At 43.9% G+C, this 16,828-nt stretch overlaps 1 protein-coding gene across 8 annotated transcripts in view; it reads left to right on the top strand.

Annotated features, from left to right (window-relative positions):
* The window catches only part of DIP2A (disco interacting protein 2 homolog A), a 116,908-nt gene that overhangs the window by 34,198 nt on the left and 65,882 nt on the right, over positions 1-16,828 (top strand). For 3 of the 8 annotated variants that reach the window (XM_043593335.1, XM_043593337.1, XM_043593341.1), the window contains 4 exons: positions 3,382-3,501; positions 10,853-10,972; positions 12,302-12,532; positions 16,097-16,228. In XM_043593335.1, the coding sequence (XP_043449270.1) occupies positions 3,382-3,501; positions 10,853-10,972; positions 12,302-12,532; positions 16,097-16,228 (603 nt within the window). The remainder of the gene's footprint in view (positions 1-3,381; positions 3,502-10,852; positions 10,973-12,301; positions 12,533-16,096; positions 16,229-16,828) is intronic. The other 5 variants (XM_043593338.1, XM_043593336.1, XM_043593339.1 and 2 more) reach the window with 3 other exon arrangements.

Here is a 16,828-nt window from a genome sequence, read left to right as displayed (position 1 = left end):
CCGACACGCAGCAGCAAGGATGAATCTCATCAACACGATGGGGAGTGAAGGAAACAATCACGAAGGGATACAGGCAGTATAACTTGAAAAAACACGCCAGACGGCGCTGTTGAGGAACTCTTGTGTAGTTGGTAAAGACAAGGGAGTGGTTTGCACCGAAGTCAGCCCCCCATGTCATCGTGGTGTGAGGTGGTTGTGCAGGGGCTCCGAAGGCGCTCGAGTGTTTATTTCCTTCCCAGGGCAGTTTTCACGTCGGTTTTCTCCTGTGTGATAATTTGTAAACTGAACACATCCTTTATACTGTCTGTGTCAGCATGATATATTTTAAAATAAATCAACAATAAAAAGAGGACGAGGAGGCTCATTATGTACTGACTTGCATTAATCCAAAACAAAAGAAAAGCGAACTCTGAGTAAAACTGGAATTGAAGGGAACCGTTAAAAGTGTCTTTAAGCCCATGTGATAAACGTCACCAGCAACTATCAGACTAGGTGACACAACTGTAGCATCCCCAGCCCAAGCAGGGTGAGAAAGCGTTACTCGCCATGCCCGTTCTGACGCCACTCTGCTCCGGTGGCCACTGCCACTGCAGTGTGACAGGAGAACAGGCAGGATGAATATTGGAGACAGTCATCTGCACTTAGAGATGGTATTATTTCGTTCCTTGGAAACACAGGTGACTGCTTACTTACCCGTTAGAGTTAGTAAGAGTTTTTGGTCTGATAGAAGACAGATGTGCAAGGATCAATAGCTTTTATCTGGCAATATTGTAATGAAAAAATTTACATTTGTAATGGCAATAAACTGTCAAATGCTTATTAATACATCTAGCAAGAAAGCCACAGAACCTATATTAGGATCATAAAATCCATTTGAAAGAAATAGCCAAGACCCTAAAATATGAAGAAAGATACCAATTTCCTAAATAGAAAAAGTTAGTATCCTAAAATGTCAGTTTGCAAATTAATCTGTGAATGTTATGTAGTCCAGTCTGAATACCGCTGGCTGATTTTTAAAATTTCCAAACCTGGGATTGGAAATAATAACCCATTTGAAGGAGAAAAGTTCTGAGAGTAGGTAATACATCGTTGAAAAAGAACCCTAGTGAGAAAGGACCTGCCTTCAGGGTGGTAAACGGACTGTGTGCACATATGGTCACTGAAAGAGGGTGTTGGGTGTTCGGGGCAGACGAGCCAGTGAGCGGAAGGGTGGGCGGTCTGGAAGTGCTGCAGGGAGCGTGGGGAGGAGGCCGCACCTTACAGTGGGGACCGGCCCTGTACGGGGCTGGGTTCTTCCTCTCCACCATCAGCCAACAGGAACTTGAGAAGGATAAAAGCTCTAAGTATGTTTGTGATTATAAAATACTATAACATTCAGGAGAATATTTGAGTGACTTCTGAATGGTGTTTATAAGATAGGAGACCTGGAAGTTAGAAAGGAAAAGAAAGTGGGTATGTTTGGTTCCCTAGAAATGAAAATATTTCAGAATGGCTGAGCTGCCACCAGCTGCTCTCAGGGCCCCTGCTCTCAGGTGTGTGCACAGGCCAGGGTCGTGTCCCCAGCAGAGCAGGGCCTCCTGCAGGTTTTCTTCGAGAACTTGTTAGCTGGATGAAATGAATAGAAATTCAAGGAAGAGGAATTGTGGATGGGCAGTAAACATTAAATTATGTTCACCCCACTAACAGGTGTGGAAGTGCAAATTAAAGCAAACCATTTTCCTCCTGTGAGATTGGCAAAATTCTAAAAAAACATTTTTAGCACCCAGGGCTGAAAAGGATGTGAGGAAATAGCACTTTCGTGCATTGCGTATGGGCATGTATATTGCTGTAACTCTTTTAGAAAATTATTTCTTGGTACCTGTAAAAATTAAAAATGTACTGCTTTCTTGTGTGGTCACTTCACATTGGGCTTGTATCTTTGTGGAATAAATGAATCTATCTCAAAGAATAAAAACACCCATATTTTGGAATGCAAGCATAAGGATGTCCATATGCATGTATATGACTTTGCGACATGCCTGTTTGTAATCCATAATGCACAAGGCTCTGTGTATTCTCCATTACGAACTTGAGAGTAATTTTATCGAGTCACAAGAACAAAGTGCCAGTCACAGTGCTGACCACTATTATCCTACGTGTGTATGTGTTTGTATATGCTCAGATTTTGAAGAGCTTAAACACTGACTTCCAGAAGGAGTCGTCCCATCGTCTAGCTCTGTGTAACTAGCCACCCCAAAATGTAGCACCTGAGCAGCAGTGGTGACGTCTATTCTGCCCACACATCTACAGTTTGGCCTGGTGGTGGTGCTGAGTCCCGAGCCACCATGTTCCCTGCTGTCCTTGCACGTGTCCTCGTGGTGTGTTGTCTCAGTGAATCTCCAGGTCACGCAGAGTTGCTCTGCCACACTGTGTCCAGCAGTGGGTTGGAGACAGGGACAAATGGCCTCTTTTCAGGAGGTGATAAGGGCTGGAGGAGTCCACAGGGCTGGAATGCCTGCTGGCTATTTTTATGAGACGTCTTGAGCTAGAGAATAAATCTAAACTTACTACTTTGATGAAGCATGACAGAAGGCTTTGCTTTGTGCTGTTCTCAAATATCAGCCAATTAGAGCTCAAACAACACCATGGATTCTGTTTCATGACCTTGTGTACTTGGGCCCCGTCCCTTTACTCCCCATACTGTGTCCTCAGGACCTGTGTGGTCAGGGGCTGTGGGCCTGGCAGCAGTGTAGCACGTCGTCCAGGTGTTGGGTTTGGAGACAGCGAGCAGGCGTCACAGGCTGAGGTTGTCAGTGCCTGAGGTTTCTGTACCTCGTGCTCCCTGACACTCACTATTACGTGCACCCCTCACTTCTCCACTGTCCCACGTTTCTGCCTGTGTCCAAGGGTGACTGGTTATGCCCCAGTGACTGCTTAGTGGGATGTTTCTTACTGAGTTGGTTGACATCATGGATAGTGCCAGGAAAAGTGACACACAGGCTTTTGCAGATTCAGGAAATGTTTATGATGCAGAAACATTCTTTTAAAGAACCTTCCCAAGAGAATCTGCCCTAAGTGGCTGCATGTGTTGTGCTGATGGTCTCGGGGATGATGTGTGATGGTCACCCTTTTTGGGGATGGTGGACAGTGAGGCAGGGAAGGCTGGGCACTTTTGGGAGAGAGAGCCAGAAGTGGACATTCATGGTTCTGTCCCTGACCTCCAGATACAGGGCTTCTGGACTTCAAGGGCCACCACAGGGTGCATGTGCTCAGATTGTTATTTTTGGTAAGGTGCATGCTGTGTAGTAACATAGGAGAAATATGTGCTGTTTTAAATGGATTTTTCCATCACCAGAGAAGCAAATTGTTTACACAAGATATTCCTACAAAATTGTTTTGCAGGAGTAGATCCATCCCTACAAGCCGAGAATAGGATCCCAGGTCCCTCACAAACCACAGCTGCAGCGCCCAAACAGCAGAAGCCACGGCCTACCAACTCACGGGACGAGCGCTTCCGGTCAGGTAGGGACCAGAGGGGGCAGGCGTCAACGAGTGGACCGGCTTTCAGTCCTTTGTTCTTTGCTGTAAATGTTCTTTGCTCTGCTGAAGAAATTATTTTCACTTGAATGATGATTCACCACATCATGATATTTTTCAAGAGAAAAATTAACCTTCACACAACCACAGTATCTCTTAAAATTTTTTTTTTAATGTTTATTTTTGACAGAGAGAGAGAGAAAGAGAGAGAGAGAGAGAGAGAGAGAGAGAGAGAGAGAGAGAATGAGGGGGAGGGGCAGAGAGAGAGGGAGACACAGATCCGAAGCAGGATCTCACAGACCACGAGATCATGACCTGAGCCAAAGTCTGACGCCCAACAGACTGAGCCACCCAGGCGCCCCCAGCCGCAGTATCTCTTAATGTAACCTGCAAGATAGGTGCTCTAAAATCTCTGGAGAAATGTCCTCCCCTCTCCCCCCCGCCCCGATTAGTATAATTTCTTTAAAAGTTTTTGTCCATTTTTCTACCTCGAGCTTGGGGCTGGTCAGTGTTAGTAATTTTTGTACATTAGGGAGCGGCTTTTACTGTAGGTGTTTTTAATTTTTTTTTTCTTTTTCTAATTTTGGAGATTTTCTTCTAACTAGATTTCTGCCACTCTGTCAGTATTTTTATGAATATTTAAATTTGTCTATGATATTTTATTTGAATTATCAGATCACGCATTGAAAAAATTAATGTTTTCAGTTGTAGGTTACATGTCGGTAAATTTTGGGTACTTTGCTTCACCTGTTTACACCCATTGTGTGATCGTATATTTCCTTTCCGTTTAAGCTCTTTTGGTAAGCCTTTTTATTTTTTTGTTTTTTAATAAAGAAAAACTTTCAACAGAGATAAAGAAATGGCCCCCGTTTTAAGAATATCTAAGAAAAATATTAAGATTTTAAATATTATGTGGCACCTGGGTGGCTCAGTCAGTTAAGCGTCTGACTTCAGCTCAGGCCGTGATCTCACGGTTTGTGAGTTCGAGCCCCACATCGGGCTCTGTGCTGACCGCTCAGAGCCTGGAGCTTGCCTCGGGTTCTGTATCTCCCTCTCTCTCTGCCTCTCCCCTGTTCATGCTCTGTCTCTCTCTGTCTCAAAAATAAATAAACATTAAAAAAAAATTATAAAAAAATATTATGTTAACGTGGGAGTGTGATGAAGTGACTTGAGAAATTTTTGATAAATTTCTTACTAATTTAGTGTATATTTAAAAAACTTTGTCACACTGTTAATATTTTCTGATGATATAAACAATACATGTGATATGCAATATAATAATCAGGTTTAAGGAAAAAGTAAAATCACTTGGACTCTGGATCCTGAGACAACCATTGTCAGCATCTCACTGAGCACCATTGCCTTCAGCCCTGAGTGCACACACTTGCACACACATGCACTCACAAATACACACACACAGATACTCACGCACACACAGGCACCTGTATGCAGATACTTGCACACACATGCAGATACACGCACACAGATCGTCACATGTGCATGCAGGTGCCTGCACACAGATACTTGCACGCGCATGTAGATACACATATGTACATACAGATACTTGCCTACGCATGCAAATACATGCACATACATGCGGATACTCACAGATGTTTGTACACACACACAGATACCTGCTTGTGCAGATACTCATGCACAAATACTTGTACACACATGCAGATACCCACATGTGCACACAGATACTTGCACGTGCACTCACATACCAGCATGAAGATACTTGCAGGTGCACACATATGTGTATGCAAATACTTGCACATGCATGCAGATAGTCACACGCACATGCAGATACTTGCACGTGCATGTGGATAGTGACATGCACATGCAGGCACCTGCACACAGATATCTGCACATGCACACAGATATTCACATGCAGATACTTGCACAGATACTTGCACATGCGTGCAGATACTTGCACATGCACACAAATACTCGCACGCAGATACCTGCACATGCACACAGATACCTGCATGTACACCCTACAGATACTCACACGCAAATAGATACCCACACGTGCATGCAGATACTCGCACACAGATACCTGCATGTGTATACAGATACTTGCACATGCATGCATGCGCTCCGTGAATCAGGTTGCAGTAAAGGCCCCCTTCCTCTCCCTGTCTTCCTTATTTCCCTGCTCCCCCATCCTCTGCTCCCTGTCTGTTTCCATGTGACTGATGTTAATAAACTGTATATTCTAGTTCTAATTCCAGTTCTAATTCTTTATTTTCTGAATATAAGACCTTTATCATTGCTAATATTTTATCCAAGGCTTTGTCTTGTCTTTGCATTCTCTTCAAGTGGCTTTTGAAGAACAGAAGTTTTTAATCTTTAAAAAATTTCTCATTTTCTTTTTTTTCTGAGTTTTATATATTTATTTAATTTATTTATTGTTTAATTTACAACCAAATTAGTGAGCATATAGTGCATCAAAGATTTCAGGAGTAGATTCCTTAGTGCCCCTTACCCATTTAGCCCATCCTCCCTCCCACAACCCCTCCAGCAACCCTCAGTTTGTTCTCCATATTTATGAGTCTCTTCTGTTTTCTCCCCTTCCCTGTTTTTATACTATTTTTGCTTCCCTTCCCTTACATTCATCTGTTTAGTATCTTAAATTCCTCATATGAGTGAACTCATATGATATTTGTCTTCCTCTGACTGACTCATTTCACTTAGCATAGTACCCTCCAGTTCCATCCACATAGTTGCAAATGGTCCCCCTCCCTGTTTTTCTATTATTTTTCTCTTCCCTTATGTTCATCTGTTTTGTCTCTTAAAGACCTCATATGAGTGAAGTCGTATGATTTTTGTCTTTCTCTGACTGACTCATTTCACTTAGCATAGTACCCTCCGGTTCCACCCACATAGTTGCAAATGGCAAGATTTCATTTTGACTGTCAAGTAAATACTCCGTTGTGTGTGTGTGTGTGTGTGTGTGTGTGTGTGTGTGTGTGTGTGTATTCTTTATCCATTCATCCATCGATGGACATTTGGGCTCTTTCCATTCTTTGGCTATTGTTGATAGTGCTGCTATAAACATTGGGGTGCATGTGTCCCTTCAAAACAGCATACCTGTATCCCTTGGATAAATACCCAGTAGTGCAATTGCTGGGTCGTAGGGTAGTTGTATTTTTAATTTTTTGAGGAACCTCCATACTGTTTTCCAGAGTGGCTGCACCAGTTTACATTCCCACCAGCAGTGCAAACATCCTCGCCAACATCTCTTGTTGCTAGAGTTAATGGTAGCCATTCTGACAGGTGTGATGTGGTATCTCATCGTGGTTTTGATTTGTATTTCTCTGATGATGAGTGATGTTGAGCATTTTTTTCATGTGTCTGTTAGCCCTCTGGATGTCTTCTTCGGAGAAGTGTCTATTCATGTCTTTTGCCCATTTCTTCACTGGATTATTCATTTCCTGGGTGTTGAGTTTGATAAGCTCTTTATAGATTTTCAATACTAACCTTTTAACTGATATGTCATTTGCAAATATCTTCTCCCATTCTTTCGGTTGCCTTTTAGTTTTGGTGATTGTTTCCTTTGCTGTGCAGAAGCCTTTTATTTTGATGAGGTCCCAGTAGTTCATTTTAGGTTTTAATTTTTTTTTTTTTTTAAGATTTTAAGTAATCTCTGTGCCCAACATAGGGCTTGAACCCACAACCCTGAGATCCAGTGTTGCACACTACACTGCCTGAGCTAGCCGGATGTCTCCAGAAGTTTTTAATTTTAATGAAATACAACTTATCAGCTTTTTTTTTTTTTAATGGATAGGGCTTTTGTTTTTGTATCTAAGAAATCTTTGCCTCACCCAAGGTCACAAAGATTGTCACCTCTGTTTTCTTCTAGAAGTTTTCTACTTTTATGTTTTAATATTTTAGTTAATTTTAGTATTAGTTCAAGGTATGGATCACAGCTCATTTTTTCTGCATATGCACATCTGGTGGCTCCCACCATTTGTCAAGAAGACACTGCCTTTGTTCCCCCGTCCAGAAGCAGCTGCACGTTCATGTGTGATCCTGTTTCTGGATTCTCTTCTGTTCTGTTGATGTAGTCGTCTACTTTTATGGCAAAACCCTGCTCTCGATGATTATAGCTTAATAGTAATTGTTGAAATCAATAGTGTTCTTCCTCCAAGTTTTGTTCCTTATTGTTGTTCCTTTGTCTGTAATGTGACTTCTTTTCCTCTGGCCCTTTTAAGATTTTTCTGTTGCTGGTTTTGAGTGATGCAGTGGTTTTGGTTTTGATTATGCGGTGGCTCGGCTTATGTAGTTTTATGTTTCTTGGGGTTTGTTGAGCTTCTTAGATTATTAGGCTTAGACCCCTGTTGTGCTGATATTGTGTAGATTTTTAGGTCTGTGTTGTTTTATCTGTGCTTGTGATTGTGTTTGTTTCTAAGACTACAATAGAGTTTAAAGTGCATGCTCATAGTCACTGCCATATCTGTTGCAGGGACTCCTGGATTTGTCTCTCTCAAGCACCTTTTTATGTCTGGGAATATTTTTATTAGACTTATGTTTAAATGATAGCCTGGGCGTCTCAGTTGGTTGAGTGTCTGACTTTGGCTCAGGTCATGATCTCATGGTCTGTGAGTTCGAGCTCCCCGTCGGGCTCTATGCTCACAGCTCAGAGCCTGGAGCCTGCTTCCAATTCTGTGTCTCCCTCTCTCTCTCTGCTCCTCCCCCGCTCGCACTTTGTCTCTCTCTCTCTCTCTTTCTCATAAATAAATAAACATTAACAAAATTTAAAAAAAATAAATGATAATTTGGCTAAGTATAAAATTCTAGGCTCAACACATTTTTCTTCAATACCATGTTGCCTTCTTGTACCCAGTGGTCACTGTTGAGTAATATGAGTCAATCTCTTGATCCTTCTAAGATGATTTACTTTTTTTCCCTGGAAGCTTACACAGTTGTCTTGTCTTTGATGTTTGTAAATTTTTTTTAATTTTTAATTTTTGTTTAGAGAGAGTGCAAGTGAGTAAGCGAGGGAGGGGCAGAGAGAGAGACAGGGGGGTGAGAATTTCAAGCAGGCTCCATACCCCGTGCAGAGCTTGACATGGGGCTTGACCCCACAACCCTGGGATCATGATCTGGGCCGAAATCAAGAGTTAGACACTTAACCAACTGAGCCACCGAGGTGCCTCTGATGTTTAAATTTTATTTTAATACATGTAGGTGCAGATTTTTCATCTTTCCTGATTAGCATCCAATGGGCCATTTCACTGTAAGATTTTTAAACATTTTAAAAATATTTTTTTGTAGAAAAATATAAACATGTACAAAAGTGTACTTTCTAGTGTAATAGCCCCCTGGACTCATTGTCAGAGGCACAGCCCCAGCCATGTTCAGTCTTGATTCATTTATCCATACCTCATCCACTTCCTCCCTTCCCACATGATTTTGAAGCAAATCTCAGAGATTACATTTATTTCTTTTAGATGTCATTATACTCTTGGTCTGTCTCTGGAAAGGATCATGTCCTTGTGTCTCTTAAGATAAAAACCATTGTCACAAAATAACAATACTTCATTAATATCAAATATCCAAATGTTCATATGGCTTTTTTTAATTTTTTATTTTTATATAAAAATTTTTTAAGTAAGCTCTATGCCCAACGTGGGGCCTGAACTCAACCCCAACATCAAGAGTCACACACTCTACTGACTGAGCCAGCCAGATGCCCATGGTTTTTTAGAAACTGTTTGAACCCAGGATCCGAATAAGATGTACATTTCACAAATGGTGGGTAGTGTTTTCAGTCTCCCTTAACTTGTGTTTCCCCTCCCTCCAGTCTGTGGAAAAACTGCTGTGTGTCTGGCAGCTCCTATGTGGTGGAGTCCTCACCTCCGAGGCTCCCTGAGGGTCGGGTTAGATTTTCAGTTGTCCCTAAGACTTCAGAGATGGTGCTGTGTTCTCCCACCAGGAGGACAGCATGCCTGATTCTCTTCCCTGGGATGCTGGTGGCCAGTGATACCCAGTTCCCAGATCCATGCAGTCATGAGGTCACAGCATGGGGAAACTGGTTCTGTCATCCTCCACCCAGAGGCTGGAGTACTTCCATAAAGAGAAACTCCACCTTGCTTGCTACATGGTACAGGAGAGCCAGGATAAATACCCAATTCTTTCCATTTATTTACTCCTCAGAATAATGAGTTGGGTCGCTGGCATCCTCCAGTGGCAGGTGATTAATTTTGCTTCCTCTTGAGGGGCACCTGGGTGGCTCAGTCGGTTGAGTGTCCAACTTCGGCTCGGGTCATGATCTCATGGTGTGTGAATTCAAGCGTCGCTTCGGGCTATGTGCTGACAGCTTAGAGCCTGGAGCCTGCTTCAGATTCTGTATCTCCCTTCCTCTCCCTCTGCTCCTCCCCTGCTTGCACTCTGTCCGCCTCTCTCTCTCTCTCTCTCTCAAAAATAAATAAACATTTAAAAATTAAAAGAAATTTTTTTGGCTTCCTTTCTGGGTTTTTTGTTTTTGTTTTTGTTTTTGTTTTTTTAGCGTTGTATTTGGTATTGTGTATTCTAGCATTTATCCTTGTTGATGTTCAAAATGTTCCATCCTTAGCCATTGGGAACATCTTTAGATTGGCTCCATGGCCACCTGAGCTATTTGACCAAGTCACCACTGGCTGTTGCAACAAGATGCTTCAGGCTTATCTGTGCATTTCCTGCCCCTGCCCTACACTCTGCCGTGTCTCAGCGTCCTTGAGGGAACATGGTATTTGAAGGCCACGTTCTGGGGGCAAGGGTTACTCATTGCTAATGGGCTGGCACTGTTTCTAGACATTTTTATTGGACAGTCTGCAGCATTATCGTTAAAGACAAAATGCCACATTTCCATTCAGATTCACGACTGCAGAACTACCTCACTGCTTCTGTGTTTGGATCTTCTTCCTCATGAGTGTCTTGGTTCCCAGGGCCAGTAGCCTCACAGTGTGATTGCAGAAGGAGTTTTGTTATTTCTCATGTGTTGCTGCTTAGTAGCTAGCTCTAGAGGAACAGGCTAAACAGTCTAACTGCTTTGAAGTCCCTTGTAATAGTTGAGGCCAACAACTGGAGACGCGTTTAGGTTTGTTTCATTGTGTTTTTAATTAGAGCATTTCTTTTTTTATATAGTCTTGATTTATAACTACAAAAATATTTATGTGGGTCCAAATCTACAAATAAAGGAACATTTAAAGGAATCTAGGACTGATGTCATAGGCCAGGCTTATGTGTCTCTTTCACACTCAGTGAAAACAAATAAGAATATGAAGCTTAATTTTGTCACTTCATAAGCAATTTTGTAGAAAGTGTCTTTACTGCTCTTGTTTTTACATAGATGTTCACACTGAAGCGGTGCAAGCAGCTTTGGCCAAATACAAGGAGAGGAAGATGCCTATGCCTTCAAAAAGACGTTCGGTTCTTGTCCACTCGTCGGTGGAGACGTACACACCTCCAGGTATTGACAGACCGTGTTGGGAATGGCTTCTGTAGATGTGACACAGCCCTGGTGTCATCACCTTCGTTTCCCCTTGAGTTGGAGTATCCTCCTGACCTGTATGCAGTAAAGATTTGGAAAAACTGGAGATTAAAAACGTTTGCATATGTGCAACATTCCTTACTGAAAATCTGTGGTCTACACAGTATGGCTTGTACCCAAATCGGTACTTGTTTTCTATAGGACTTTTGGTTGTATTTTAATTCTTTTACTAAGATGCTATTTGTGCCTTTAAGTAAAGAGGGGAACCTAAAATAAACACTTACTAGAATACTAAAGTTCCCTGATTTAATAATTGTAAAATTATTTTCATCTTATTAATGATTATTTACTATATCATTACCAGGCCTTAAATGGGAGAGTATAGGACAATTTGGAGGATTTAAAACATTTCTTCTATTATTGTTTTGTTGTCATTACCATTAGAAATGAAAACTTTCACCTGGAGTTTCTCTTCAGCAGCGGTGTTGCTAAACTGCACCAGGTGTGGGCAGTTGTGTGGCGCCTTCTGCCACCTCTGTTGTTATTTAAGTCGTGAAACTGGCAACACGAGTTTTTGGTTTGATGACATGGTGAAAACCAAACACACCAGAGATATAGGATAATTTAGTGGTTTTGGTAACACTTCCTTTCTACAGAAAAGAAAAAGTTCATATTGTTGAAAAAAAATTCTAGAAATAGCTGTCACATGTTTCTACCAAATATTATACATAATAGCCAATTAAAAAAAAACTTTTTAATAGTTGTGTAACCATAATAAAATGCACAGCTGAGGTGACTTGATAGAACCTTTATGAGCAGTTAGTTTTATTGAGTGAAGCAGGTGTGTTGGGGAAGGAATTCTTTCCAGAGCTCATTGTTGCTGCCCCTAAGAGGGTGCAGATGGACGGAGTGAGGCCCCATCACCACTGCACTGACCTGGGCCATGTGTGAAGGTTGTGTGGGGTGTTCACTCAGATGGGCACTCGACACTTGGGGTCTTCTTTGATATTTGGGACCCCACCAAGGAATGAGCTGAAGCCACTCCCAGCGTGCGGTGCCCCCGGACAGTCCTCTTGGGGAAGCTGGGGTCGAGAAACCAGTTTCCCAGGTAGGGCTCCTTGGATCTTACAGTCGGGCAAACGAGGGCTGAGATGACCCCTTGGCCAGGCAGGGCATAGCGGTGCAGGTGCAGGGCATAGCGGAGCTTGCCACGTGCTGGCCTGGGAGACTCAGGTGCCAGTGTGGGGACTCCACCCCCCTCCCCGACTCATCCCTACATTATGCCTGTCGTCATTATTTTAACCACAGACACGTCATCTGCCTCAGAAGATGAGGGCTCTTTACGGCGACCCGGGCGACTTACCTCCACTCCGCTCCAGAGCCATTCCAACGTCGAGCCCTGGCTCGACCGGGTCATTCAGGGCTCGTCCACCTCATCCTCTGCATCCTCCACCTCATCTCACCCGGGAGGGAGACCCGCCGCTGCTCCCAGTGCCGCCGCCGCCACGCTCACAGGCCCCGTGGCCCACGCCCACATAGGTCAGTAACGAGCTGCCGCGGCCCCTCCAGGACAGGGGTGCCCCTGCGCCCATCAAGACCCACCTTCTCTTTTTCATCTGGAAATGTCTTTTTGGTAACAAAAGTCGTTCTTGATGCTTCTGTGGTTTGGTGATCCCAGACCCTGTGGTGCGTTGGCTTCCCCACAGGTCCCAGAGGTGGCGGTGTTTCTTGACGTCGTGTCTCCACCTTTTGGCAGGTGTAGGGTGGATGGTCCTTATACTTGTTCCTGATAGCCACCCTTAGCCCCCGCCACTACATTGTCTCTGCCTTTGCTCTTTGCCTTGTGTGCACAGCTGTGGAGCTGTCAGTTGCCTCTGGGGCAGGGGCCTGGGGCTGCGATCATGGTCTGGCCTTTCTTCCTCCACATACCAAGTTAGCCCCTCAACCTGAAAAGAGAGGTCAGGCAAAGCTAAATCATACAGATGTGTAGATCTTTTCTAAGTCATCCAAGTCTTTCAATTACATAAATCTTAGAAAGGAACAATTGCAGACCTTTCCTCATTTGAAACCCTGTTTTCTAGACCACGACATTAGCATGGTTGGTTGGATGTGAGCTGGCATGCGCAGCTCGTACCTTAACAACAGTATATTCCTCACGTGGTGCCGTCAGTATTGTCGCAGTTAACTTCTCAACCCTCCTCACCCCCCTCTTTTGTAGATATGGAAGGAAGACAGAAAGATTGTAACTTGCCTGGGCTCACACAGCTGGCCTAGCGGTGAAGCCAGGGCTGATAAAGTTTTCTTGATTCCTGTTCATTTTCTTTGCTGTTAGCTGTTCTGCTAAAACTGGAATGGTGCAGCAGCCATGCACCCATGATAGGCTGCTGTTGTCGGTGGGGTCCTGTAGGCTGAACAACCACCCCCCTCCCCTTCCAGCAGGTGTGGGCTCAGAGCCTGAGCTGCCTTGGTGTGGAGTCTTGGTCATTGGGCCGGGCTGGGAGTAAATTGGATGGCATCTCAGCATCATCTGTGGACACATCACCGACGCTCTTCACTTTTTACTTGTTGCATCAGTGCAGGAAACCTGCACATTTCTGTTGAGCTTGTGTCTTATAACCATGACGTAGCCTTCCATGAGAACCCACGACACCTCATCCTGCTTCCGGCACACAGGGAGGCGGCTGCTGAGGTCACTGGGTGGCAGCAGCTGGGGCTCCAGAAAAGGCCCCTTTGGGAAACAGCCGGCCCCGGCTGTTCCTGCAGCTCTCCTAGACGCCCTGTGGAGGCCTAGTGCTCACTGCTCACCCTTCCTCAGGCAGGTTTTCAGGGGGTAGCTTATAAAACAGCTTTCGCACGGATACGTTTTTTTCTCTGTCACAGTGCTTTGACTTATTGGAAATACACAGATATCTCCAATGTGAGAAAAACAGTAGTTTTTGAATGTTCTTTCATCTTATTTCTGCTACCTGATCTCTGTTCTCCGTGAGATGGTGTAGGAAGGTAAAACTGTATTAGCCATTGCTGAGCTGTTGGAAACCCTGCTTCCTGGTGGGTTGGAGATAAAAGCGTATCTAGCATGAGAAACTGGCCACAGTTCACAGTGTGTAACTGGGCAGCCCTTGACTTCCCCGCGGTTGTGTGGGGTCTTTTAACAAAGCACTTAGCTGTAAGGAGTGCGTGTTCTGTGAAAGGCCCAGGTGTGAAGGTTTCTGCGGAGATGTGTTACGGCTGTGGATGGAGGACCCCTGGCTTCGGCAGGTGTGGCTGCGACCCTCTTTTCTCCCATCCCATTCACATGGCCTCTCATGTACATCCTGTGATCAATTCTTATAAATTTTAAAAATCTTAACTGCGGATTATAGCCTTCATATGCTAAATGTTCACTGGATATAGTTGACTTGAGTTCCTAAATCTGAAAATACTTACCTTCCCTCTCCTTATTACAAAAATCATCCTTTTAGTTTTTAGCACTGGAGAATTCTTCAGTTGGGCTAAGGAAAGTGATACAAAAAGAAGAAGAATGTATTAGGTAAAAAAAATTTGAGGGACAATATATTTGGTTAAGGTAATTTGTAAAAATACATCATCTTCAATTTTAGAGTAAGGAAGTCAAATCCATAAAACATTGGGGCACAGCTATAAATACCTATATTTAGAAGTAATATTTCCAGTTGTAGTAGTTCATTTAAAAAAAATTTTTGTTAATGTTTATTTTTGAGAGAGAGAGAGACAGAGCACGAGCAGGGGAGGGGCAGAGAGAGAGGGAGACACAGAATCTGAAGCAGGCTCCGGGCTCTGAGCTGTCCGCACAGAGCCTGACGCGGGGCTCGAACTCACACAGGCCGTGAGATCGTGAACTGAGCCGAAGTCCGACGCTCAGCCGACTGAGTCACCCAGGCGCCACTATAGTAGTTGATTTTTATTTTGAATTTTACAACTGCTGTGTAGTTGAGATTACCTTTAATGCCTTTCTTCATGAATATTGTTAGAATCATTTATTCTTTTTGCTAGACATGGAAGGGTAGGGAAATTTCTTTTTACATGGAAAGAACTTTGTGATAGGCAAACTTTAAAATGCTAATTTCATCAACATCATGCTTTTTCAAGGGTTGTGACAACTCTGTCATTAAATTAGATTTTTCCAAATGGTGTTTTCTGCTGTGTAAATAGTGAGTTTGGGTTTCGTTTCCATATAATTTCATCTTTCTATATATTTAAACAAAGATTTTAGTTTGCATTCTGCCTGGGAAATGAAGTGATAGGTAAGCGGTAGGAATTGAGACGTCAGAAGCACCAGAGTGGGGCCTGCGGTCGCAGGAGCACGCGTTACAAGCCCAAATGGACCGCGTGTCTGTCCCGATGGCCCTAGTGCGGGTGCCACACTCACGCTCACGCCTCAGCAGCCCGTAGTCAACCAGTGTTCCGACAGATACATGTGCCATATGATAAAGACTTAACCCCAAAATGTGCGTTCAGACAATAGAAGGAGTGATTTTAAACATTTCTGCAGTTTAATGTCATTTGTCTTTAACCATGATGTTAACACCTTCTGCTCTGAGAACTTGACTGAAGTCTCCTAATAGTGAGATGTGTTGATCTGGCAGGGGATAATTTTTATCTTTGTAGGCTTATTCTTTGGAGCCTGTAAAGGTCTTGTGTCTTTGTGGCATCCAACATACTTTTTGGGGGAGTTGGGGATAGTTTTTGGAACCTGGCTATTATTTTCATAATACAACAAAAATGATCCAATGACAATTGATTTGAAATGTGTTTCTGCTTCACTGAAATTTCTAACTAACTCAGTCCTGTGAAAGGCAGTCTCACCTGCCCTGTCAGAGCACTGTCGTCGGGGGTTCTGGCCGTGATCCCTTTGAGAACCCAGCAGCCCACGTGACACAGCCTTCCATGGGCCACGTCTGGGAGCTCAGAGTTCACAGGGTCCCGTTTCGTCTTAGTCAACCGGAAAAAAACAAAATTAATCAGAATACCACATTCCTTGCTTTGAGCTCAGCTAGTGAAGCTTTAGTTCACTGCGGTTTAAAGAGCAACTCAATACACTTTCGAATCAATAGCCACTTTTATTTGGGGTTTGTTTTTCCAAAGCAGATCTGCACTCTGCCCCTCCTGATGTCACCACGGGTCTTGTGGAGCTTCCACACTGTGAGCGTCCGCAGCTGGCTTCTGTGAGAGGCATCCCTCGGGGCTACAGCGGCAGCGTCCTGGAAACTGCGGGTGGTGAGCACGCCTCTCTTTCTCCTGTGGACAGCAGAGCACAGTCTTTCTCTTCAGGGAGTGAGCCTCGCTTTAGTGAATTTGCTTAAGCCAGCTTGAGCCAGCCACTAGTTACAGTCCTTCAGCACGTGTGAACTGAGGCCGGTGTGTGTGGTGGCTGTGATTACAGGGAGCATCATGGGGAGAAATAGTCGTGAGTCCCTGGAATTGGGCAGAGAGGGAAGAAGAGTAGGGAGGAGAAAACCTCCACATTTAAACTGGATCCACAAGGAGTTTGGGTCTATAAAACAGGAGGAAAACGAGAGACCGTGGGCAGCCTCTTTGTTGGACTCCGTGTGGCCTTCGTGTGAGAGCACCCTGCCCCTGACACACCAGTGCCTGTGCCCCCTGTGTGCACAGTCTGAGAAATGGGCACAGCAGCAGTCAGGGTTTCAGACGTGCAGGCCGGAAAGGCCTTGATCTTCACAGTGTCCTCATTTATACCATTTCCTTTTGAAATAGTTTCCAGTGTCTTTTATCCAAATCGTGTGAAGGGTTTTTTTTCCCCAATGTATCAGATTTGGATTGCAGGAAACTTCAGACGATCTTAGATCTAAGGCTTTA

Source organism: Prionailurus bengalensis, chromosome C2, assembly GCF_016509475.1.
Source record: "Prionailurus bengalensis isolate Pbe53 chromosome C2, Fcat_Pben_1.1_paternal_pri, whole genome shotgun sequence".
NCBI lineage: Eukaryota > Metazoa > Chordata > Mammalia > Carnivora > Felidae > Prionailurus > Prionailurus bengalensis.
Note: the sequence above shows the minus strand (reverse complement) of the source record. Positions and strands in the feature narration are given on the sequence as shown.